The 25,173-nt window shown below is 55.9% G+C and overlaps 1 protein-coding gene across 5 annotated transcripts; it reads right to left on the reverse strand.

Moving 5' to 3' along the window:
• Positions 1 to 1,992: 1,992 nt before the first annotated feature.
• On the reverse strand, positions 1,993 to 25,160 carry LARGE2 (LARGE xylosyl- and glucuronyltransferase 2). Of its 5 annotated transcripts, XM_079308505.1 has the most exons (16): positions 25,086 to 25,160; positions 19,583 to 19,742; positions 8,441 to 8,614; positions 7,907 to 8,163; positions 7,490 to 7,572; positions 7,089 to 7,216; positions 6,505 to 6,672; positions 6,245 to 6,349; positions 5,869 to 5,981; positions 5,636 to 5,761; positions 5,331 to 5,486; positions 5,059 to 5,222; positions 4,511 to 4,789; positions 4,023 to 4,169; positions 3,684 to 3,879; positions 1,993 to 3,574 (listed from the first exon to the last, which is right to left on the reverse strand). In XM_079308505.1, exons 3-16 carry the CDS (start codon positions 8,556 to 8,558, stop codon positions 3,377 to 3,379), a joined length of 2,238 nt encoding a protein of 745 aa, XP_079164631.1. In that variant the 5' UTR covers positions 8,559 to 8,614; positions 19,583 to 19,742; positions 25,086 to 25,160; the 3' UTR covers positions 1,993 to 3,376. The 5 variants fall into 5 exon arrangements, with proteins under 5 accessions (XP_079164631.1, XP_079164630.1, XP_079164633.1 ...); XM_079308504.1 differs by lacking the exon at positions 25,086 to 25,160 and having other exon boundaries at positions 19,583 to 20,485; XM_079308507.1 differs by lacking the exons at positions 19,583 to 19,742; positions 25,086 to 25,160 and adding an exon at positions 11,612 to 11,634.
• Positions 25,161 to 25,173: the final 13 nt, after the last annotated feature.

Raw genomic sequence — 25,173 nt, forward strand, 5'->3', positions numbered from 1 at the left:
TGCAAGGTCTGGTGCAGCACTGGGGTGGCTGCCTATGCAGAGTTTTCTTTAGGGAGCTGACTGGCTCTACTCTGCAAACACCCCCCACGTCTGCAGCTGAGGGCAGGAGGGTTGTGAAGACAGCTCTGCTTCTTTAGGAGAAAATACTCAGGCTTCCTTATGGCTTCGTGTTCCTGCGATCACAGCAGCACCATCTCTGTAGATTTATTGATGCCACCACCCCACCCTTGTGCCATGCTTCATCCCATTCCCCACACCCACCTGGTGTTTCACCAAGACTGAGCTGTAAAGCAGGACTGTAAAGCAGCTCCTGGCATGGGCCCGGAGCAGGAGCTCATCCTGAGGGGCTCTGTGTCTGAGCCTGGTCCTTCCCCCAGCCTGTCTGATTTCTCCAGGGGATTTTGGTGACCAGTCCCCAGTTCTGGCAGTGCTGTCCCTGCAGCCATGGGCCTGGTGCAGCACAGGATGATGGCAGCTTCTCTCCCAGCTGGGTTTCTAATGGCAAAGCCACAGGTTCTGTCCTCCATGAGCCAGTGGCACCTGTGCTGCCCCATTCCCCACCGATGTCCCTTCCTTGGAGGCCCTGGTGTAAAATGCCCTTTCTGACTGGTACTGCTCTGTTGTCACAGAATCACACCATGAGAACACCCACTTGTGAACTGGTTTGGGTTTTTTAAATATCTCTATTTTTTTTAGCCTGATGCTCATAGTGATCTGCAGTATCTGCTGCCTTCAAGTTCCTTGTGGTTTCAGTTTTGGTACAAATGTGTTTAGATTTTAGCAAATTAAAGTTGGGGGGAGGGGGTACAGAGCATCTGATCAATTTGTATTTATTTATTTTAACATTTTACTAAATAAAACACAGTAAAATCTCTTGTCTCCTTAGCTGTATGTACCAGGTGGGGACAGGGGTCCACAGGCACAGTGGTTGTAGCAGTGCCCATAGCAAGTCCCCAGCCCCAGGAGTTTCTGAGCATGGCTCTGTGCGAGGGCTGTGTAACGCCCTGGCTCGTGTTCTTGGCAGGGAGAAGGGCACTACGTTAGGAGAAATGAATTTGAGCTCCAAAAGGGGCTGTGCTCAGCTCAATCTCCCTGGCTCTGACTCTCTGGGTGCCTCCCAGCTGATGCTGCCCGGCAGAGGGCACATGGAGACCAGCTCAAGCTGGGCTTACTTCCAGGTACCTCCACCCTTGCAGGAACATTTTGGGCTAGAGACTGTCTAGGCTGGGAAGGATTATCTGAAAATGATGGTGTACAGCCCTCCTGCTACAGGCATACCAGCACACCTTCCAAAACAACCACAGAGTCAGCGTTTCTATTGCCTCCTATCTACCAAAGAATCGTCTGGAAGAGCTCTGCTCCATCTCAGCACTGCTCCACCGTGGCTCTAGCATTGTCTAGATCTGATCTAACCCTCTGATCTTGCTTAATGCAGCAGCAGCACAGTATCAGTGAGCTTGGGCTGTATTAAAAGCTGCCTGCTAGGGACTGTGAGGTGGAGCTGTGCTTAGCTTCACAGTGATGAGCAATGTCTTCACAGCCCTTTCCCAAATAAAGCCTCAACACTTGCTCCTGGCAAACCATCCTCTCCTTCCCCCTGCAGATGTGAGGCTGGCGTCTCGTGGGGCCTCAGAGCCAGTTTTTATTCCCAAGAATCAAGTCAAGGCTCTCAGGGACAAGCTGCAGCTCCGCCACATGAAACCACATCTTCTTCTCCTCGGGTGTGATTAAACTGACTCTGTGCCTAAGCCACGATGCCCCAGGCTCCAGCTCAGGGGTGCTGGCTGTGCAGGCAGGCTGCCTGGGGCCCTCTGCAGCACAGGAACCATCAGCAGTCAGCAGCAGCAGCCTTTTCAGAGCTGACAGGGCACCTGTGTGCCTCGGGCTATTCCTACATCACTCTCCTCCTGCTGCCTTCCCTCCTCGTGCAGGAGGACACGTGCAGGCTCACAGCAGAAAAAAATTAATAACCAGGCAGTTTTAACAACCAAGTGAAAAAGAATAAAAAAGCTTTAATTTAAAAATTAAATTAAAAAGAGAGAATAAGCAAGAGGCGCTTGTGCCCTTTCCATACCCCGCGCTTTCTATGGTTCCTCTTAGCTGCTCCCACCATGGACGGAAATCCTCACCCTGTACAGAGCTGGCCCTTACAGCCCAGAGCAAAGCTAAGAAGATAACAGTGAAGACTGCAGCAGCAACTGCCCTGGAGAGCCTCCAGGGCCACCAGCAAAATCATCTGGGAAGAAAAGATTAAAAAAAAAAAACCCAGACACCCTAATTACTGAATTCTTATGAGAAAAGTATTAAATAATTTAAATAGTGTGAGGAAAGCAATGCATCCTCTGTGCTCCAGTGTGTGATAGCAGTAGAACAGTGTCCAGTCAAGCTGCTCCCCAGCATGGGGTTCCTGCCACAGTGATCAGCTACGCTCTTGTCCAGTGTCAGCCATGTCCCTGATTGTTGATGGCAACAAGTGTGCTGCCAAGAGCTGGGAAGGAGCAGGGTGGTCCCCACCAGGAACTTCTCCCAGCCTGTGCTGGCCCATGAAGGTGCTGTTCTGCCCATGGGGATGGTTGGCAGCCCTGCCCTGTGGGGCAATACCAGCACAGGAGAGGGTCTGTCACCAGCATGGCTGATCCCAGCTGGGAGGTGCAGGTCCATCCTGGGAGCTCACTGCTGGGGACAGCAGACAGCCCATCCTGCTCTGGGAGCTATTCCTGCCCTGAGGGACTCCCACAGCACCTGTATGGGGCCAGCTCCACTGGAGACTGCATCCATACAGGTGGGGAAATATTATACTTTCCCCCATTAACCAGCCAGCCTTGATGTGGGCTTGAACCAAGGCTCCAACTACTCACAGCACTCCCTGGCCATTCCTCCCAGGATGTTGGGAGGTTTCCTCTCAGCCTGCTCCACAAAGAATGTGAAGGGTTGCTCTACAACCTCATCTCCAACTCACCAAAGCCCCAGAGGGGTGTGTGGAAGACTAAGCCATGGGACCATTGAACAGAGGCAGAACAGGGTAAGGTACAGCTCCCAGATCTCTGGAGGAGCCAGGCCTCAAGGTGAGGTAAGCAAATGAAGACTGGGAATCCACATCCGCTGAAAGAAGGAAGGGAGGAGACTTCCCCCCTGGCATGGGGAGGTTTCCCTGTTACACAGGAAGGCTGCAGCAGCTTGACCTGCAGGCACTGGCTGTTCTTGCAGCTGATGTCTTCCATCTTATCTACAGGCACCCCTTTGGTGGGCTGGAGAGGCTGTGCTGCCGCCTCCGTTCCCTCGGGCTGGGCTGCGGCGGTGGGCAGGGGCAGGAGGGATGCCCTGCACCCTCCCTTCTCCAGTGTGCTGCTTGTACCCCACACCCTGTCCCCAGGCATCACAGGCTTCTCTCAGCAGTGAGGTATTTGAGTGCAGCAGCCCCGTATCGCCGGGACAGGTCCTGGTGGAACTCCTCCCGCAGCGTCTGGAGGCAGCCCCGGTACCCTGCACTCAGGCGAAACTTGGAGATGTCGAAGCTGGGGGCGTGGGGCATGTGGATCATGAAGGCATTGGGCAGGACCAGCAGCTCATACTCCTGGGGACAGAGCAGCAGCCCTTACCATCAGCAGCTCGGTGGTACCAACATGTCACTGCCCAGCCACAAGCCCCCAGCGCCTCCGCCGTGCCAGGAGCCCCTCACCCACCTGCGCATCCAGCTCCATGATGTGGGAGACTTTGTTCCAGCCGAAGCCCACGAACCTCTGGTCGTACCTGGGGCAGTCTCGCCTCACTACAACGTAAGGCTCAAAGTCTGGCTGCCATGCCACGCGGTAGGGCACGGTTGCTGTCCGCCATTTGGCATAGTCTGTTGGGGCGTGGCCCTTTGGCCACACGTGGTACCTGTGGGGAAAGATGGAAATGAGAGACTGAGACAGTAGAGGATGCGGGGGGTCTGCTACCCCATGAGACAAGGGGTGCACAGCCCCAGCGCAAGGGTACACAGCTGGCTTCTGCTTGGATGGTGGGACAGTGCTAGTCCCTACCTGAAGGTGTAGAGGGAGCCCATGTCCAGCATGGAGAGCAGCTCTGCTTTGGATTTGGGAAAGGTCAGACGGTAGTGCAGGGTCTCAAACGCCGGCACGATGAGAGCTGCCTTCCTCTGGGGCAGCTCCAGCTGTTGGATGGAGTTCCTGTGGTAGCAGGAAGGGTGTGAGATCTCCTTGACTGTGAGGCACGGCCACAACCTCCTTCCTCAGCCCCTCTGGCCTGCCCACCACTCTACACAGGTATTAATGGGTTTTAAGAATTTGCAGTGGTACCACACAGGGATAGGAGGAACAGGGCAGCTCTCACAGTAACAGCTCCTTCCCCATCTGCTGGTGTCTGACAAAAGTAAGGGCAGGACCCCAAGGCTGAACACAAAGGAAACAGTTTCTGCCTATTAAGAGCTGCTGCCCAGGGTGTTTCCTGAAAACTCTGGTGCTTGGGGAAGCCAGCAGGCTGAGCAAGAGCCAGCTGGAAGAAGTCTTACCTGAGGTAATCGTAGAGGCCGTACATAGGCAGGAAGTCGATGTCGGTCAGGAAGACGTAGGGCGTCTGCGTGTTGGCCAAGGCCACGTTGCGCAGCAGGTTGATGGGGTAGAACTGCCCCTCCTTGTAGACGATGTGGTAGGCGACGTTGCGGCGGGCGCTCAGCACCTCCGAGGCCTGGGCGTAGCGCAGGAACTGCTGCGCCTCGGCGTCCGACATGTACAGCGCCAGGCTGATGGGGCCGGCCCAGTGCTTGCAGATGGCCTCCAGCATCTGCAGCCTGGGGAGCACAGGGCACAGCCTGAGCACAGCCTGCCCTGCGGCAGCTTCTGAGCCAAACCCAGAGCTGGGCGCCTCCAGAGAGCCACGTGCCGGTCACGCCCGCTCAGGAGGGAGCAGGAAGAGCTGATGCTCCCAGCTCGGAGTGCTGTTCTGCACTGCCAAATGCTGGCATGATGAAATGACATTCCCTGGTAGCTCCAAAGCTGTGGAGCCTGCCCAGAGGAGTGAAGGTGGGTTCCAACCTCCCACCAGTCCTACAGCAAATACCTGTCCATGGACAGCTGGGCCACAAGGGTGACATCGGTGGGGTCGGGAAGGGCCAGGAATTCATACTGCAGGAAGAACAGGTGGATGCGGTGCTGCATGAGGTGCTGCTGGCGGAAGTCATAGCAGGGATCGTCCTCATCCAGCTCCTCCAGCGCCTGCTGCAACTGCAACACCACGAAGGTGAGGGACAGTAGGAACCCCAGGGGAGGCTGCATGAGGTCTCTGCCCACCCAGAGCTTTGGGGTTGGGGGCAGGGTCACAGTCAGCCTCACCTGATCCCTGGGTGGACTGGGAAGACTGGCACAGCCAAAAAGCTCCCTGCGCAGCAGGTTCCCATCATACTCCAAGAAGGTCAGGTAGAGGTTACGGAAAAACTCCACGTGCTTGTTCTTTACCCGCAGCTTCTTGGGCGAGTTCCAGTGGATCACCTGAGCAGTAGTGTGTCACCCCATGTAAGGGAAATCGGCAGCACCAGGCTCTCCAAGCCCTCAGACCCCATGCTGACCCCCCCTGGAGCTCCAGTGCCTGCACTGTCCTTCAGGCACTCCCGAGTCTCAAAAGTGACAACCCCACCCACCTTGAGATCTGAGAGCTCGGTGTAGCACTGCTCCGAGCGGGTGTGATCAGACAGCTGCACGTTCCAGAAGCAGGGAAGTCGGTACACCAGGGATGGGTCCTGCTTGATCACCGCATTGAAGATATCCTAGGAGAGAGAAAGGAGAGTGCACAGGTGGATGAGGAGGATCCCCCGTACCAGCAGTGCTATGGGAATGCAGAAGGACCATCCTGGCCCAGAGGAGGGACAGCTACCTGATCAGCCAGTGAGGTGGAGAGCATGCTCATGAGCTCCCGCTCCGCCGTCAGCCGCCACATCTGCTCCCAGCCCAGGCGACGCAGGCGGTCCAGCAGCAGCAGGATCACCCCTGAGTGCCAGGGAGAGGGCACTGGGTCACCGAGAGAGCACCCAGCCACTACAGAGCTGAGGCACAGCTGCTGCATGCCTTCAGCCTCTGGGACATGCCACTTCTCTGTGCCCACCCATATAACCCTGCGATAATGCAGCAGTCCTCTTGTGCCCACCACTTTGCTACTTTACCTCAGCCTCTCCCAGTTCCCCTGTGCCAAGTGCCACCTTAGCTGCATGTGCCATGAGGCTGCACCTCCCACCCTGGCAGCCCACACTCACCCGTGTTGAAGCCACGTCCCAGGGCTGGCCATGGTTTGTGGTTTTTCCACAGGTTGCCTAAGTACCAGTCACTTTGGTTCTCCACTAGCCCAATCACCTGCTTTTCTGAGGAAACAGAGGGATATGGACACAGTTCATCTTGCTGTTAAGTCAGAGGACCCAAGCAAACCCACTGTGCTGGTACTGTGGCAAGCAGGTACTGTCACCCTGAGCCCAGCAGCCAAGGCCCTGCTAAAGCCCTTGGGACACCCTGACCTCACCAGAAAACTTTCCGAAGACAGCCCAGAGCTCAGCAATGTCGGTGGCAAAGGTGATGTCCGTGTCCAAGACAATGACCTTGGAGAGGTTGGAGGGTAGTGCCTTGGTAAGAGTCAGCTTCATCAGCCCATAGATGCCAGAGTAGTGCTTGTTGGGGATCCACGACACCTCTGGCTGCAAGGCAACACACCTCAGGGCTGGGCATGGCCATGCCCTTTCCCTTCCCAGGCAGGACAGCTGTGTGTCCCAGCACCCCGCACAGAGGAGGCCAGCAACAGAAGGGCATGCAGAGTTTTGGAGCCAGCTGAGTCTGGAGCATTTCCTCCAGCAAACAGAACCCCCACCTGATCCTAGTGTCTCACTGGGGCACGTGGCTCTGCCACAGAGGCACTGCTACTGCAAGGCACCTCCTCACCCTGCCTTGTGCTCCCCTCTCAACAGCACCAGCAGCAAGCCCAGAAAGAGGAGAGGGTGAGCCAGGGATCAGCAAGAAGAATTAATCACCCTCCATCCACTTGTCCCTCTCTGCTGCTCCCCTTGACCCTCTAAGCATTGGCTTGGGACAGGGCAAAGGGAGGGCAAGCACCTGCCTTCAAGTCATCGGCATTGTAGAAGCTGACGTGGATGGAAGGCACCATCCAGGACTGGAAGAGTGTCTGGAGGATCTGGTGGGCCACTGAGTCCGTGATGAAGTGAAAGTGGAGGGGGTTTTTCCTGCCAAGGGCAAGCACAGCAACATTCAGCATCACAACAGAATGAAGAGGGCACAGTCCCCCATCCCTCCTGTGGGACAAACATCAGATGAGGAGGCAAATCGAAAAAAAAAAAGCCTCTGGGGGAAACAAATTCCTCTGTGTCCCTCTAAGCAGTGGTACAAGGGGTAGAGGTTCTAGAGCCTCTCTTCTGCAGCACTGCCCCACTGCAGCCTGCAGCAGCTCATCTGAGAACCCCAACCAGCAGACCTCAGGCACATCATCTCCCCATTACCTGTGGAAGAGGATGGATTTCACCAGGGTCACCACGTCCCGGCTTGCGTTGTGCCCAGCGCACACAATCGCGACGTGAAGGAGCTGCCCAAAGACAAACGGTGCCTTTCTGAGAATGGACACCACCTCCCTGCAGGGGCTGTCAGCTCCTCCCTGGGACCACTCTACAGGGAGGAGCTTCGAAGCTCAACATTTCCCATGCAGAAAGAGCCCCAAAGAGAGGTGGGAGTTCCCTAACTCAGAAGAGGGGAGCAGGAGTCTTGCTGCCACTCCTCTGGTGAAGTAAGATACCCTCACCCACTGAGCAGAGGGAGAGCAGTGCCAGGTGGGTTGCACATACATCTATTCTCCACGGGGTTCCAGCCTCCCATGTGACATTTGCTATCCACATTGCCAATGTGCTGGTGCCATCACCCACCTCACACTTGTGCACCATCCGCTGCTTGGGGCAGGCTGTGTGGTTGCTCCTGTCACCCCCAGGGGGGTCTCTGTCCTCGGCAGAAGCCCCCCACTGCGGGCTGCCATCGCTGCCCTCCGCCTGGGCCTGGCTGAGCTGCAGCCGGAGCTGCTGGTTCTCCTGCTCCACCCTGCGCACCCGCGAGGCCAGCGCCTCCCGCTCCACATCCCGGCTCGGCTGCTCGCCCAGGCAGGGCGGCAGCAGCAGGAAGCGGCCATCTGTGGAAGAGACAGGGGAAGCAAAGGGCATGGCAGGGCCAGGAGAGCCCAGGTGTGAATGGTGGTGGGGCAGAGACACAACTGAGAGGTCCCAGCATGCTCACAAGTGCTCAGCCAACATCTCAGCTCTGCTCCCCTGATCTCCTGGAGATGTCCTCAAGTCAGATACACCTGCAGTGTTGCATGGCCAGAGCAACCACCCCAAGGCCTAATCTCCCTCTGCCCACCCTCTGTTGCATACTGTCCCTTGATCTGAGGACAAGGAGGACTCACTCACATTCGAGGCTGCCCACAAAGAGGTAGAGCCAGGAGAGGAGAATGGCCAGGGTCACTGTGGCGAGCAGCAACTTCAGCTTCATGCGCCAGGAGCGCAACATGATGTGCTGGCAGGACATGGTCAACAAGGATCAGGTGGGCAACCCGAGTCCGGTGGGCCCTGGCATCCTAGAGCCTGGGAGGGACAGGGAAAAGACGGAGGTGTAGCTCGCACACGGGTGTGCCAACATCTCCCCATCACCTACTCCCTGCAGGACAGTACCTGGGCAACTGAAGCAGTGAAACAGTCACACAGTACCTGCCCATGATGGAACACCTACCCCCCAGACCTGTCCCACAAACCTGACAGGACTGCAGAGCCTGTGGGAGCAGACCTCAAATATGGAGGGAAATGGGGTTTACAAGAGATTTTTGCCCGGCTCTGTGCCTCGCTCTCTGCCATCCCACAGGCCCAGGGCCCACAGAGGAGGGCAGAGATGGTAACGCTGAGACCCTCCCGAGCCGGGCGGCGGTCCCGGGGCCTGCCCGCGGCAGGGGCGCGGCGCCACCCCCGCCGCCTCGGCTGGAGCGCGGCCGCCAGGCCGGGGGGCTCGGGAAACTCCAAGAGCCGCCCGCCCACTTGGATGGGAAAACCCCAAACACTTGATGGGAAGCCGCTCCCCGGCTGCACCGCGGCAGCCCCCTCACGCCGCCGCGGCTCCGCCACGCGTGTGGGCCGCTCCCATTCCTCCGCCGGCGGCGGGACGCTTCCCGAGGGGCAGGGCCCGCTCCGGGACCCCGCGGAGCCGGTGCCCGGGAAGAGCCCCGCTCCGGGACCCCGCGGAGCCGGTGCCCGGGCAGGCCGAGGCCCCGCGGGGAGGGAAGGAAGGAGACGCCGGGCCCGCCGCAGCCTGCCCCGCTCCGCACCCCTGCCCTGGCTCCGCGCCCTCGGCGCAGCAACATCTGGACAACAAAAGCTGCCGTCGGGTTGAATGGGCCGGATTAGGGTCTGCTCCCCCTGCACACACCCCGCCGGAGCCCATTGATGTGCAGATGCCCATGGGGCCCGCAGCTAGGAGAGCACACACCGCCCCCCGGCCCTCGCCGCGGCCCCTGGGGCCGGGAGCAGCCCCAGCCCGCTGCAGGAATTGCATATGGATGGATGGCCCCATGCACCCTCAGGGAGGAATAGCAAGGGCTGCGGCATGGCCAGACCAGCCCACCGGAGATACTGAGCTTCGTGCCACACCGCACGGCCCCTGAGAGCTGCACCCCTTCTCCTGGCAGAGGAGGTGTCTATTGGCATCACAGCTCCCTGCAAGCCGGGCCCGGGCTTGACCTGCTTTGTGCTCCATAGAGCAGGCACGGCAGGGAAAGGGGAGCTGACACATGGAGCACTCCAGGCCCAGGCACCCTTCTCTCCCACAGCCACGGGCCATGCTGGCCATGGCGAGGTCTCCACATGCTGCTGCCAACCTGTCTCCCGTCCCACATTCCGAGGTTCACACAAAGTTGTAGGGTGTTCAGGCCAGGCTGGAGGGGGATGGCAGGGAGCACGGTGAGGAAAGGCCAGGGAGGTCGGCCAGCACCAGCATTTGGTGCACAAAAGACAGAGAAGGCGATGGCACACTGCTCCCACTCGCCCCCATGGCCCCGCACTGCAGGAATGGTACTCTGTCCCCAGCCTACGTGCGAACACACTACTAGGATGGCAATTCTGCGGGACCAAATGGGACCAGCAGCAAGTCAGTTTTCAAAACCTCCCCGAGGCACGCAATGATCCGTCCATCCCCCAACTCAGAGCACCCCCACCTCTCCTGCCACCCCTTGTCCCGCTCCTCACCTGGCTGCTCGCCGTCCCCCCAGGCGCTGATTTCCTTACCTGCCTCTCCCCTCGCCTCCTCCTTCCCGGCGCCTCTCAAGCCGGCTGGGCTCACTGCCGCGGCTCCCTCCCGGGGCTGCCGTTCCCCGTCCTGCCTTTACTCCTCCCTTCTTGATCTGACACTTTCCCCCTCCTCCCCGCTCTCAAACCCAAGCTCCCCCCGCACACCCCGCCGGCCCCCCTTTCAGAGGAAGAAAGAACAAACAAAACAAGAGATTAAATTCGCTTTCTACTCAAGAGCCCCCAGCGTCAGGGACATAGAGTTGCCCAAAGTAAATTGGGAGGAATCCGTCCTCCTTCCAGCCCCCTTCCCACTCCTTCAGAGTGAAAAAAGTAAGCATCAGGATTATCTACCCCCTTTTTAGCACCTGCCTCCTCCTTTACTGGGGCAGGTGCAGAAGACTTTGTCCTCACTGTGAGATCTTTGGGGGCCTCAGGATGGTGGCAGAGCCCACCTGTTCTCCCCATGACGGGTGAAGAGTGGTTCCACAGCCTACCTGGGCTGCAAATATGGCGAGGGTGGGATGCAGACCTTTGCTGCTACCCAGAGCGAAGAGATACTGGCCACTGTCAGAGCACTTGCCCATCAGCTGAGCAGAGTGCAAGCCCCACTGTGGATCTGAAAGAGAAAGAACTGTTCCCCTGCTGTCTCATCCTCGGTCTGGCCCAGAAGAGCACGGCTCACTGAAAAGGTGCAGTGTTCAAGCAGACCTGCCCAGAGCCTCAGGAATGAGCAGGATGGTGGAAGGAGGAGCAGGAGGCCGGGGCTGGGAATGCTAACTATGCAGAGAGGCTCTACCTGCAGCTCCCTGCCGGCCCCGGGGCTGGAGCAGGAGAAGCCCTGCCGGGGGTGCCCAGTGCCACGGGCGGCTGGAGGGGGCCGGGAGCGGCGGCAGGCAGAGGAGCGGGATGCGGAGCAGCGCCGGCACAGCACCCCGCTGCAATGGGAATCGCCCCCACCGCAGAGCCCCGGGCGAGGGCGGCTCGCCCCGGCCTGCCCGCGCAGCCACAGCAGCACCCGGGCGGCTGCCCTGGCAGGCACGCTCACCTCCCGCTCGGGCAGCCCCCGCTCGGCCGTGCAGAGCCCCGCTACAACACGCAGCGGCTCCGCAGCAGCGCTTCAGCCCAGCCCTGCCCGGCAGGGAGAGGAAACGCCCGCGCTGCCCTGCTGCTCCTCTGAGCCCAGGGCAGGGGCCCGTCCCTTTGCTCCCCCAGCCGCCCCGGGCACATGCTCAGCTCCCGGGGCCGTCCTGCCCTGCCCCAGGCACCCATCGTGTGCTCCAGCAGAGGCAGTGGGCACGCAGGGCTTACCCATGCTTGGGGAGCAGTCCAGACCTCCTGCAACCCACTGCCAACAGCACTGCTCCAGCAGAGGAAACCAGCTCCTGCTCCAGCTGACCTCCACGGCCTCTCCACACGCTTGTCCTGGCCACCCTACCTTTGCTCCCAGCACCAAGAGCGAGTGCTTTGAGACCCAGCCAAGCCCTCTCCAGCCAGGGCAGGAACAGGTAGGGGAGCACAGCTGGGGCATTTTTAGGGTGCTCATGGGGGTGAAGATGGTAAGCCAGAAGGCAACTACACAACCTCTCCTCTTCTGAAACATTAGAGGCACAGCAAGAGACGGGCAAGGCTGGAAGCAGCCCCTTGGCACAAGGGGTGCCAGCAGCCATGGCACAGCATATAAAGCTCCCAGGTAAAGCTCCTGGCTCTGCCGTCCCTGCAGTCACGGCACGGGAGCCTCTCCGCCCTCCCTCCTCAGTCTCCTTGCTCACCAGACAAGCACAGCCAGCAGTAAGATGAGAGGTTTCCCAATACTGCCGCCTTCCAACCCCAGCGCGGGTGCGGGGCAGAAGTGCTGTTCACAGCAGGTTATCCTCCCTCCCCCACATTCTTCCCAGGAGAAAGCAGCTCCTGCTTCAGCAGGCATCAGGGGACACAGCCACTGGGACAGAAAAAAGCACCCTTGTCCCCTCTCCAACTGGAAAAAGCTGACAGTGGATACCAGGGAAGGGGGAGGCAGGACCTAAGTCTTGTCTCATGCCTGGGACACCCTGCCTTCAGTGACAACAGGGCAAGGGCCAGGGGACAGGGAATGTCACGCCAGCAGAGCTGGGCAGCTGCACAAACACCAGTGCATGCTCACACCAACCTCTGAGGCGTGGGCAGGAGCCCAAAGCTGGCTGTATGCTGGCCACCCTTCCACGCACAAGCAACCTTCATTCCTGGGAAAGCGCAGCCATTTTTCTTACCCCAGGCTCCCCCTGAGAGCTGCCCATGTGCTGGCACTCCACTCCTCCAAGATCCACTTTTCCTGCAGGAAATCCCCTTTTCTTTTTAGGCCCCACTGCTCAGCCTGAATGGCCTTCGTTCTCTACGGCTCAGTAATAATCAGGTGAGCAGTTAATGTTTAGGAAAAGCCAGCAGTGGAAATTTTGCCATCGCATTACCATGTTTCCTCCAGCCCTGCAAGCATAGAGGGGAGCAGTGCTGTTTTCTCACAACATCACATTTGGCAGCAAGGCCCATGGTAGGAGAGGTGTCTTAGCCTGTTGTCTCTTCTAGAGCTGTGTAGCTGCAGAGGGATGCTGAGGCACAACTACACTGTCTGTGGGTACCAAACCAGTGGCCTGAAGGGGCACAGGGACAGCCCCAGGCTTGCTGCCCCCTCTACTGGCTCCCACCCAGGTATTATGAGTGAAGAGGTAGCCTGGCAGTTCCCAGTAAAGAGCTGCAGGGCAGCCAGGAGAGGAGTGATTTCATGGAGCTGTGCTGCCTGTTGTCTTACCTAGCTGCAGGAGACAGAAACTGCAAATTCTTCTCCCAGGTCTCATTTTTGGAACAGTGACAGTTGACTAAGCTGACTTGCTTAGACTGCCTCAGTAGAAGCCCAACACAACAGCTTCCCAGGTTTACAGAAGGTGAGAAAGGGCCTGAAAGCTGTGACAAGGACTGCACAACCAGCTGGCAACTCAGAAAAGGCACCACACTTTGAAGAGAGGCAACTGGGGACAATCACTTTTGCTCTTAAAAAGAGATGGGAGGGGACAGGCTGGTTCCTCATTCAGCAGATCACCTTCAGTGCGTACTGCAGCACCCATCTGACAAAGTGCCTTATGATTCAGGGTCACCTCCCCATGCCTGAAAAGCTGCTTGAGGGGGGCTGTGCCAGCCAGCAGATACCACACAGGCAGTGCAGAGCAGGATAGCTGCAGGAATTTACAGAGGCGGAATGGAATTTGGCCAGGAGAGCAGGATTAAAACCCCATGCTCCGGATTACCATGCCGTCCCTCCCTCCCCAGTCTTATGATAAGCAAACCTTAAGTAAGAGTTTCCCTGGAAAGAGCAAACTCTACCATATTCTAGAGGTGGGATCCAGTAGCACTCACAGAGTTGGATACCAACACATGCTGTGAAAGGAGGAAGCATCCTCATCTCCCCATTGCCCCTGGACACCACCAAACTGCTGAGAAAATCCCAGAAAGGATCTTCCTGGGACAACAGGCAGCTGTGCCTCAGTTACAGCTCATTCTCAAACATCAAGCTCTTCTCAGGCCTGTAAGATTACCACACACACTGCTGCTCTGAGTTCAGTTTTTTATTCTGCAGAGGTCACACTGAAAAGCCATCTTCTCCTTCTCTGGCAGAACCACAGCACCTGGGGAAGAGGAGCTAAAAGTCTCTGAAAGGTGTTGAAGTTCCAAGCCTCTCTGTTGAAGCAGAGACTCTGGTCACCAGACTGTTTCCTTGTTTCCAGAGGAAACCAGCAAGCTCAGGCTGGGTCTGACACAGGAATGCCTTGCTGCTTACCTTTTCATGTCTGAAACCCAGGAATGTATCAGGGGAGCAGCTCCTCCTGGCAGGGACTCTGATCACAAGGCCCTGCTAGACACAGTCTGCTTTTGCAGAGTCGGTCTCCCTGCCCACAGCCAGGCACTGGGTTCAGCTGCCCAGCAGAGTCTCAGCCTCAGAGGGCACACAGGGCACACGTGGGGACAGCAGTGCCACAGCAGAATGTGCAAGCCTGGTGTAGGAGGTGTCAGCCTACCAGACATCCTACAGTGCTTACAGCTGGGCAGCTGCATTGTGCCACAACTCTCAGGCAAAGTAAAGGGGGCCCACCCAGACAGCAACACCATCCCCAAGTGATCTCACTCCTCTTATACCCAAGAGGAAGCTGGAAGGACCCCCAAGAAAATCACAGAGGAGGTGCTCAAGAGACTGCTTCCAGCTTTACCTCTCTGGACTACAAGTAATTTCATACTAAGAGGATACTCAGCAGGTGAAGTATCAACACTGACTGGCCTTTTTCTGGGCCTGGTGAAGCTCAAACCTAACTGAGGGCAGACACAGAGGCCACAGAGTCCTGAATCAAATCTCCCCCACACGCCTCCCTGTCCAGCCCAGCACAGCCTGGCACAGGAGGGACCAGGCCTGGGCACTGTGCTGCAGGACCCCAACAGCCTCTTGAAACAGGAGATGATCTCCAGCTCCCCTTCTCTCTGATGGGATTAGGTTTCTACTATCTGCATTTTGCTGATGTCTGTGCTGCAGCAGCTAATGGCCAGCTCTGAATCCATTGAGTTCCCCATGTCCTGGTCTCCGGATGTGCTATTGGCATCAATACCTGTTCACCCTGCCATTTCCTGACACTTTCACTGCTGTGGCTTGCAACAGTTCCTGGGGCCAGAGCTGAGCAGGGTCAGCAGCCAGGAACTCCAGCTTCTATACAAGTCGGCCTCAGCAAGCCCTCCACCAGTTCCAGCTCTGCCATTGGCTCAGCTGGAACACCCAGCAGGCATCCATCCATCCTAGCAGGATCATCCTAGACATCCTAGCAGGCTGATACAGCAAGGGCTGAGAATGAATCCTGTGTGGTACTGACACCCCGAGTTTCCAGCCAGCAGTGCCCATGAGTAGGGACTAACCCCACATCCTCCTGCTCCCCTGAAATGCTCTTGAACATCCTGCAGCAGGTGGTGCTCCCTGTGGGACAAGGGAGACCATAGCCCAGCACAACAGGCCAAACCTACCCCCTACACATGCTGGTGAGTCTGCATCACCTCAGGCAAAATTAATTAGGTTAATTACAGCAAAAAAGGAGACAAAGGGACTCCAACAAGAGTGCCATGTTGGCACTCCACCTGGGAAAGCACACATCCACCTCTGGGGAGGTGCCAGGGGCATGGCTGTGAGCCAGGCTGTCAGGTGCCTGCTGTGCATTGTTACCAGCAGAACTGGGTAAGTGTTTTTGGCTGAATAGTTATTGATTGAAAACTGCAGTTTCCAGACAACTCAGAGCTATTTGCTCCTTCACTACAAGTTTTGAACAAGAACAAAATGCTTTGTTTTCCAAGCAAAAAAGTCTCATTTTGCACTTTTTTTTTTTTTTTTTTTTTTTGTAACTGAGCTGCATTACATTTAAAAGAAAAGATAAAGGGTCTCTCAAATTTGTCTGTGTTAAGTTTTTCTCCCTCCAGCTTTTCATTTTGGGCACTAAATCAAGCAATTAATTATTTGTCCAGCTCTGGTCTCCAGACAAGCTGAGAGGATCACGAGCCAAAAGGCTGGAGCAGCTCTGCCCAAGTGGCAGTGCTGAGGAGGGTGTTGATTTTTTTTTTTTTTGTGCTGCAGGCCTTAGCTTGAGCTCTCTCAGGGTTAGCAAAAACTCCTTGAGGGAGGAGAACAGGGCTCTGTGCAAGGAATGGCAGGTACCCCACCACAAGGGATCCACCCACACAGTGGGCAGCTGCTCAGGACACACAAGGTCACTATCTTTGCTTGGAGGACACGCTAGGAGCAGGGCTTCCCAGCACAGAATCACAGAATATCCTGAGTTGGAAGGGACCCACAAGATCAAGTCCAACTCCCAGCTCAGCACAGGACAACCTCAGAAATTACACCATGTGCCTGACAGCATTGTCCATAAGCTTCTTGAACTCTGCCAGGCTTGATGCTGCGACCACTTCTCTGGGGAGCCTGTCCCAGTGCCCAGCCACCCTCTGGGTTTTTCCTAATAACCAACCTAATCTTCTGCTGATACAGTTTAATGCCATCAGCTCATGACACCATCGTCCCTCACTAGTCCTGCTAGTACCGGTCACTGGAGCAACTCTTCCAAATTCCATCTCTCACAATGCCAAACTAGTCCAGCAGGCAGTGACACACAAGGCACTGACTAACAAAGAAAGGCAATCCCCTTTTTCTGGGTGAAAAGCAGCTGAGCTCACGGAGGCAGCCTGGTGCCTCTTCCACAAGGGACCAGCCCAAACTGGGAGCTGTGCTTAAGCAGCCACTCCTATATCTTCCCTGTCCAAAGCTATTCCTGGCACCAATGCCCTCAGTGCCCAAGCGAGGCTGAAAGCAGAGCTCTTCCACACAGGAATGGAACAAGCACACTATAAATAGCAAATCAGAATGGCTCGGGGCAGGCTCTAAAAAACCCAAGCAGCAATAGTGCCATCCACTCAGGGTGCCCTGGGCGTTTTGTAAGACCAGAAGTGATTCTGAGCTAGAGAGAATCTTGCACGTTGCCAAGAGGCTCTGACAACACTGAGGAGGAAAAACTGCTGTCCAGGCTAAGACACGAAACTTACCTGCAAAGAAAACATACAGGGCAAACTGAAAATGAGGTAGTGATTGATGGGGGCAAAAAAAGGAGGGGAAGTGGAACCCAGAGGGGAGGCAGTTCCCAAAGCCAGGCAGTGGAAAGGAGAATACTCCCAACATCCAAACCCATTACTAGCCCTCCTCCCTTCCTGCTGCTCCTTGTGTTCCATCTCTGGGGCTTCTGACACTGTTGAGCTAAACCTTGAACTTGCACACCAAAGGACAAAGGCAGGGAATAAACAGCATATCTCAACTCAACCAAACAGCAGATGAGTGGCTGAGGACAAAAGCTCATGTCTTCTGTAATCCACAGCAACCTCTGTGCAGTGAGAGGGATAAGAGCTCAGACCATCCTGTGATCAGGTCTTCCAGAATGCTTCCAGGAAGGGTCCTACCCTTCCCACCACACTCATCCTCTCTACTCCCTCTTCCCTCCTGCTGCCTCCATCTGGATCCACAAATACTCCTTCCCCTTCTCACTGATGCTGTACGTCCTGTAAAGGGATCTCAGCCTGCCCAGAGAATACGACCGGCCTCGTGCAGCACTGCCAGACACCAGCCTCCCACTCTTGTGAGAGAGCCCTGCCCTTTCAGCAGTGCTGCAGCACTTGGGCATACACTGGGAATAAGAGCACAGAAGAGATTCTTGGGAAATCAAGAGAGGGGTGTATGCACATGGAAGACACATACCTGAACCAAATCACCCAGCAAATAAACACACAAGACAATGCACAAAAGGAAGCAGTTGTTTCCTCTGACAGAAAGGTTATTTTGTCAGAATAGGAAGACAGCACTCAAAACAACCAAAATAAAAACACCAAACCCCTGCTTTATTGCTCCTGGAGCACCAAAACCAGAGAGGACGCAAAAAGCAAAGATAGCCAGTGTTTGACAACAAACTCAGCTTGAGAATTTTATAAGTCCACATCTTGCTTTGCTTCTCCCCCATGGCTCTCCTGCCACCCCTCACCCTTCCTCTTCAGTGCAGCAGGCAGGAAGAGAGGTAGAGGTCTCAAGTTTGGCCAAGTTTCCACTCAGGGAACAGAAGCTTGATAACAGGCTGGACAGGATGTGAGCACCCATTGAGGAAGAGGATTAGTAACCCCTTAATCTGCACATTTTGGAGTCTAAGCACTTTGCTCTGCTCTTTAATTAAACCATGGAGTGCAAAGATTGCCAGAAGGTAGAGAACAAGGAGGAAGAAGGAAAGAAGAGGCTGTAGCTTAAAGGCTGTTCCTTGTGGTTTAATTGCAAGGAGGAGGGTGTTACTAGCAGGGATGTATTTCACCTCAAGTGCTTTACAGTGGGGCTGTTGAACATCCTATTGCCTTCCCTGATCCAATCTATAGGAGGGACAGAGGCAGGATGAAGAGCAAACTGCATGATGGCCTGGGGATCACAAAGGAGGGAGCAAGGAGATCTATCAGACTGGACAAAGCTTTACCTGTGGCAGCTTTGTCTGGCTGGCCATGACTCCCCTCCCAAATCTCCTGCCTTCTGGGAAACAGTATGAGCACCAGAGCACGTTTGTCTCCACTTCATACACCTGTCTGCACAAAAGAGCCTTGTTCCAGCACTTATCTGGCCCCAAGATGGGGAGGGGCCAGTGCCTCACTGCCCTGGCACCCAGACAGGAGTTCAGCTCCATGTCGGGCTTCTTTGGATCTGCCTGGTAGGGGAGAATTTCCTGACACAGGTAAAGAGGGAAACCTTTTTCCACAGCCCAAGACAAACAAAGCAAAGCAGTTCAAATAACGCCCTGCTTCCCTCGAGCTGTGCTCAGGTGCACGTGCCCGTGCAGAGTAGGCAGCAAGCCTGAGGCTCTGGAAGCTACCTGGGCAGAGAGGATAGGCGCCCTACAGCACAGGGATAAAGGCAGCTGGAGCCAAAGCTGGGAATAGAGTGCCAAGGAATGGCTTCACCTCCCAAAATGCCCTGCCACCAGCTCTGCCCCATCAGACCTAGGCAGGGGGGTGCATGTGTGCAGGGGCAGCCTGTCACTCCAGCGTTCCTCTCTTCCCTCACTCCTATTCTTTGGAATTCCTCTCCTCTGTTTGCTTTGTTTCAGACCTCAATGAACAGGAAGAAAAGGAAAGGAGCCTTGACAAATCCGATCAAGGCGCAGACATGCTGAGGCTCCCTCCTGCTGGCATGCCTTGCCCTACACTAATGAGGGGCAGGGAGAGAGAGGTGGCCACTGAGAACAGTGGCCCCAAAGAAATGCTCGATAACGGACAGAAGAAAAAGAAGCTGCTGGGAGAGAACAATGCCAGTACAAGCTCCCAGCCTTCAAAAGGGGGTCTTCCCATTTTCCCTGGCCCAGAGAGCTCCTTCCAGCTCCTCAGTCCAGGTCCCTGTGACTTACTGCCCACTACACAAGACCATAGTATTGGCTGGAAAGAAGAATACAAACACGCACACTCAAGGGGAGCAGCCACAGAGATGGGATCACACTTTATTCAAAGGATTGCTGTGCAGAATCTGGTCCTTCCCTCCAGAGAACTGGGCTATTGGAGCTTACAAGTGTCAGTGTGGTCTCCAGAGCCTCCCACAGGTCCCAAATACCCACAGAGCCAAGCCCCTCTGCCATTTATCCCGTTACTGATTTAGAAGCACTAAACCAGCAAGAGAGCAACCGCATGTAAACCATCTACTTAACATACACCATAACTAACCTTTGAAGGCTGCCAATGTTGCAGGAGTGGCTAGGAACAGCTGGAGAAGTTGGCACAGGCTGATGGTGCCTTGAGGACCCTCCTCTAACCAAGGATTCTCAGCTTGAAGGGCAGATAAGACATCTCAGCTGTACTTGAGAGTTTTGGAGCTTGCTGTCACCTGAAACCCAAAAGACAGTCACGTGAAGAGCTACTGCACTGGAGAGCTCTGAGGACAGGGCCCTGCACATCTGAGAGTGTAGATAAGAGCACCCAACACCTTGGTCCTGTCCCTATCGTCCAGCCTGTCACAAAGCCTGGCTCAGTGCCACCCGAGGCTACCCAGAGAGCCCAGGGGAGAATGACTGCCTGCATATTCCCAGTCCCAGTTCACTGCACTGTCCTTGGCACATTCCCCACCCATGCAAGGAAGACTGTGCACGTGTCCCCAGAATTGCTGGCAAAGCCACAGTCACCATGTTCCATCACAACACATGTGAATCCTCACACCAATCCTTCAGCAGGATCAGGAGCTGGGGGAGGGATGCAAGTTCTCTGGCCCCCTCCCAAACATGAAAGCAACAGCAAGTGTCTAACTTGTGAGGCAATAAAGGGATTAACTCTCTGTCCAGTAACGTGAGCCCCCGTGACTTGCCCTGGGCAGCCCCATAATGGCAGTTAAGAGAGTCTATCCAAATAGATGTACAGGGAGAGAGAAGGAGTAAAGGCAGAGGAGAGAGAAAGCAGGCAAAAAACACCACACACAACTTATGCTGAAGAGAACACAGCAGTCTGCACATGTTACTCCTCCTCAGAGGAAATCCTCCTCCTCTGCTGGCATCTTGACAGTGCACCCCTTTCCTCCAACTCCCACAGAGTTGGGCACACACATTCCACAACTGCAGGATGAAATGAATAAGCCCTTTTCCCAGCAGGCTAGAAAGATTCTTAGCTTCTTATCAGGAGAAAGCTCAAAACAGAAGCACAGACTACTAATATGCTGGGGGGCAAAGGAACTGGAGAATTGGGAATTTTGTTTAAAGACCCTCTATTCACACATCATTGCTCTAAGATGCAGCAGGACCTTAAAAGAAGGTAACAACCTGCTAAAAGCATGTATCTGGTCTGTCCCACCTGTTTTAAAAGCCCAAACAGAGAAACAAGTGTGCAGTGTGCTGTATTCCTGCACCCCCCTAGCCACAGCAAACCTCAGACCAGCCTGGCACAGCACAATATAACAGAAGGGAGGTGACATCAATCCCAACAAGGGCTGGAAATAAAAAATAGTAACAACAGCTGCTACCTGAGCAGTGAAATCCAGCAATTCTAAGAGTGAAGTACAGCACTGCACTGCTCAGAAAAACCCTTCCCCAGCAACAAGGCCCAGCAAAACTTTTGCTTTGTAAGTCTCCCTCAGATTCTGGCTACAAGGTGGCAGCCAGTGAAAGAAGATATGTATGGACCCTACAGCACATGTCAGTAAACAGACCTGTCTTCTCCATCATCCCCACTCTGCTTGTCCTGATCAGTCAGCTCCCACCTCACACCAAAGGGGTCTAAAAGGGGAAACTCAGAGATGGGTACCTCTGGAACACTAGGAACAGGATATGAACCACAAACCCTCCTGGCATCCACTCCACAGCCCTCCCCCAGGTGCTACCAGACCTTTATATTTCCAGGGAACAGTTCAGCAGGTAAGAGCCAAGTCCCTCCACCTGGACTAGGAAACAGAAGCTGCTGGCAACAACACTGAGTACTTTCAACAGCAAAGAGCTCAAAAAGCAAAGGCCCCTTTAGAAGAGATAATACTGAGTGGGGAGATCTGAATATGAGCCTGTCACACAGCAGCACTGTCCACTGGGATGCACCACAGCATCACTGGAACAGCAGGGTTCCCATTTGCCCATGGCAGGAGCCTCATCTCCAGGATGGAGCCTACATCATACAGCCACAGCCCAGCCACCAGCAGCTGTTTACACAGTACCACACACAGGACCTGCAAGATCTGCAGCATGGTGGGACTGATCTCAAGGTCTGCTGCCTTCTCCAGGGGGTGTCAGGGAAGCTTAGAGTGATGCTGGGAGAAAGAAAGGTCAGAAACCACAAGCAGATACCCCTCACACACCCAAAAGCAGTTGCAGTGCCCTCTCCCTCAGGGCCCAGCTGTATCTCTCCCTTGGAGTGTTTCCATCAGCTCAGGCCATCAGAGAACTATGTGTCCGAAAGTTTTTTCCAACTGCATCACACATGGTTATTAAAAGACATGGCCTCTCCCTTTCAGCCTTTGGCACAGGCAGATTTGAGTATTACAGGAGAGACTACACACTGCTAATGAATCTGGGAAGGGAGTTATCCAAGTAACAATCTGTGGCTCTAAATGGCTTTCTGAAAAAGGCATCTGGAGGCAGGAGGCAGTCAGTATCTCGCAGCAGGGCTCTGCACACACTGCCAGACATGTTGCTCCTCCTGGGAAGCCAAAAAGAGCCTTTCTCCAGGGATGCCAAGTCTGAGCTAAGCTGGGAAGGGCAGGGGCACCCTGACAGAGAACAGCAACAAAATGCCTCCAAGTCAAAACACACATTAAAAGGCCCCTTAAGCTTGTTTGACCTGGGTTTCCCTTCCCGTCAGACTACTGCTTCAAGTAACAGACCTGTCAGCAACACTTCAGGAACTTAGGTACCACACCAGCAGCTTCCCCTGCCAGCTGTTGCCTTTCCAAACCCCAGGAGGCCTTTCCAAGATCAGAAGTACAAGCTGCCACCACCAGCATGGCCATGCTCAAGAGCATGGTGTGCTTCATTGCCCTTGTCTCCTCATTTGGACAGAGATTTGGAACTCTCCTGAAAGGTGTTTGCCTCCAGTGAAATATCATGAGTGAACAAGGGCTTCCATTCTAGGCAGGGTTCATGTAACAGGGACTAAAATACTCCCTGGACATGCATCCATCTACAGGTTATCTGGAGCAAGTCATAATTTATCCCTAGGTATCCCAAAGTATTGGCTGAACTCATCCAGAAGCAAAGAAAATACATAGCCAGACCATGGTGTGAGAGCTGAGAAAGGCAGGAAGGGCTGCTCTAAAGAGACAGGACCAGAAAGACCATCTCATTCTACACCACAACTGCTCGCTTTCACTTTCAACTTCAAAAAGATTCACATCCTCAACCTCATATTGCCAGGCTACTTGTCTTCTGGCAGGGGAAGGTCAGCAGGAAGACAAGGCTGGGGAGAATATGCACTTCCCACCCCAACTATCCATCTCTCAAGGCACAGCCCAGCATTAATACACTGCATGCATCCTCCCACATCCCATCTCCAACCCTGGCAGGTACTGTACAAAAACATCCTCACCCAGCACTCTGAAAGATGTGTTTTGAGACCTACTTAGGATGAACTGCCTTATACCTGTGGCAGTGCTGTGCCTGGAGTCAGGCTTCTCAGAAATGGCGTGGTCTCATGAATCTGAGCAAAGAGCAAAACACTGGCAGCCAAGCAAGCTGGACTTCAGCACTGTACCCACAGATGGGTTGGCAGAATGATTGCTTTTTTTTTTGCTTTGCTTCTTTTCTTACCATTAGTGCTGAGCCTGCACCCCTCAGCATCAGAGCATTGGAACTATTTGGCCTCGGTTACAGTCAGTGGATTTCCAGTAAGCACAAGCCCTCAGCACCCACACTGACAGTAAGCACTAAGGAAAGAGTTGTTCAGAGATCATTCTGGGCACAGCCAAGAGAGAAACCAGCCCCTCAACCAGCATTTCACCTCCTGCTGCCACACACTCCATGGGCACCATAAGCCAAGGAAATTTAAGTCTTGCCCAGTCTCATGGACTTGCTGCTGCTCTGGGAAGCTGCCCATCCTACAGTGCTTGCAATGTATTTACCATAAAAAGGCAGCATGATGTTACTCAAACTGCCCTCCAAACTCACTTGCTGACAGTAGGAGATGAACAAAAGGGGACATGACAGTAGGTGGGATAGAGTTTGGGAGCAAGGCGTGACAAGGAAGCATCTGCCAAAATGCTCCATACTCAGGGACAGAATCTAGCTGCGCTGTTCACAGTAGCCCAAGGACTTTGTGCATCAAGCTTCACCTCTGGCTGAAGACAAGGTGTCTTTGGCAGTCTCCTCAGCAGTCAGCTCTCAGATTGCTGTCTGGCAGAGCTAGAGCATCTCTGAAGGAGAGCAGCTCTGGCAGTCTGCACTGGATATGCCCCTAGAGTCACCAGCAGCACACACCTACCCAGTAAGCTGTGCTGGAGACCTCTGTCACAGCTTCGGGTGCTACCTCACCCGCCTTCACACTTACACTAGCAGCCCAGCCACCGTGAAATTCGGAGAAACTCGCAGGTAGCACTGCATGTGAATGGAAAGTTGGGTCTAATCCATGTGATTCTGACTAAAAAGGTTTGTTAGCGCCAGACTGCTTGCCAGCGGTATCTCGTGCCCTTTTTGAACTCAGCCTGCTGGAAAACAAACCCTCGGGGGAAGAGGAGTGATCAGGAAGGATAAAGTGCCTGCCCATGCAACTGTAATTCCCGCCGAGAAAGCCGCAGGCACACACTGTGCCCATTGTGCGGAGGTAACCGGACAGGAGGAAGGAGGGGCGGCTCGGCCCAGCTCCGTGCGCACCCGAGAGGCCACCAAGCGCTCCTGGCCCACGCTCTTTGCCCCGGGCAGCGGGCAGGGGCGCTGGGCGTCAGAGCCCGGGCAGGGCAGGGAGGGAGAGAGGTCACAGGCACAGGTTGGAGCCACTTCTGCAACAGGCTGCGGGCAGGCGGGCCCCGCGCCTCCTCCCGCCCGCCGGCGCGGACACCGTGCTGGTGCGGCAAGCCCTGAGCGCAGCGGGGCCGTGCGAGTCCTGCGGGGCTCCCGGAGAGCCCCCAGCGCACGGCCCGACCACCGCCCTTCTGCTGCCCGCCCCGCTGCCCCGGCCCCGGGCGGGGACACGCACTGTCACGCACGGACGCGAGGAGGAAATCCCCCGTCCCCGACCCCCCAGTCTTTCCGTGCCCCCGGGGCAGCACCTCCCCTGCTCGGCACCAGCCGGCGGGAACGGGCCGTTCAGCGCCGAGCGGAGCGGGGCTGTCCCTGCCTCCTCGGTCACACCTCACCCCTCCCCACGCCAGGTGCGCAGCGAGGCTCCCCGCTGCCGGGCAAGCAGCGCCCCGGGTGCCATGGGAGCCCCGGCTGGAGCTGGGGGTGCCGCACGCCGCTCCCCGGAGGGTGGCGAAGGGACAAGCGCCGCTCCCCGTGCTCGCTCTCATTTTCCCGTTCTCACCGAGAACTTTTTACCGGTGCCTTAGCCAACCCCGGCAGCTCCCCCGAGCACTCCCCGACAGACTGGTGGCCGGTACCGTGCACACCGCCCGCAGCCGCCCCGCGGAGATACAGACCCACGCGTGGGCGGACCCCCGCCGGCCGCAGCGCTGGAGGAACGACTCCTTCCCGGGGCCCCCCAAAACTGACCGCACCGCGGCTCCTCACCCGGCGGTGCCGCTCGGGGCACCCCAGCCCGCCCTCACCTGCCCGGCCGCCACCGCCGCCGCCGCCGCTCCTCCAAGCGCCGCCCCGCCGCCCATCGCCGCTCGGCGCTCGGCCCGGCGGGGCTGG

The sequence above is a fragment of the Erithacus rubecula genome (assembly GCF_903797595.1).
Source record: "Erithacus rubecula genome assembly, chromosome: 6".
Classification (NCBI taxonomy): domain Eukaryota; kingdom Metazoa; phylum Chordata; class Aves; order Passeriformes; family Muscicapidae; genus Erithacus; species Erithacus rubecula.

Excerpts from the sequence above, each read along its gene's own strand:
- LARGE2 (XM_079308505.1), bottom strand. The coding sequence starts at position 8,558 with ATGTCCTGCCAGCACATCATGTTGCGCTCCTGGCGCATGAAGCTGAAG. Across the intron at positions 5,982-6,244 it reads GGGACGTGGCTTCAACACGG|GGGTGATCCTGCTGCTGCTG; the intron begins GTGAGTGTGGGC and ends CCTGGCACTCAG. Across the intron at positions 3,880-4,022 it reads GGCTCCCTCTACACCTTCAG|GTACCACGTGTGGCCAAAGG; the intron begins GTAGGGACTAGC and ends CTTTCCCCACAG.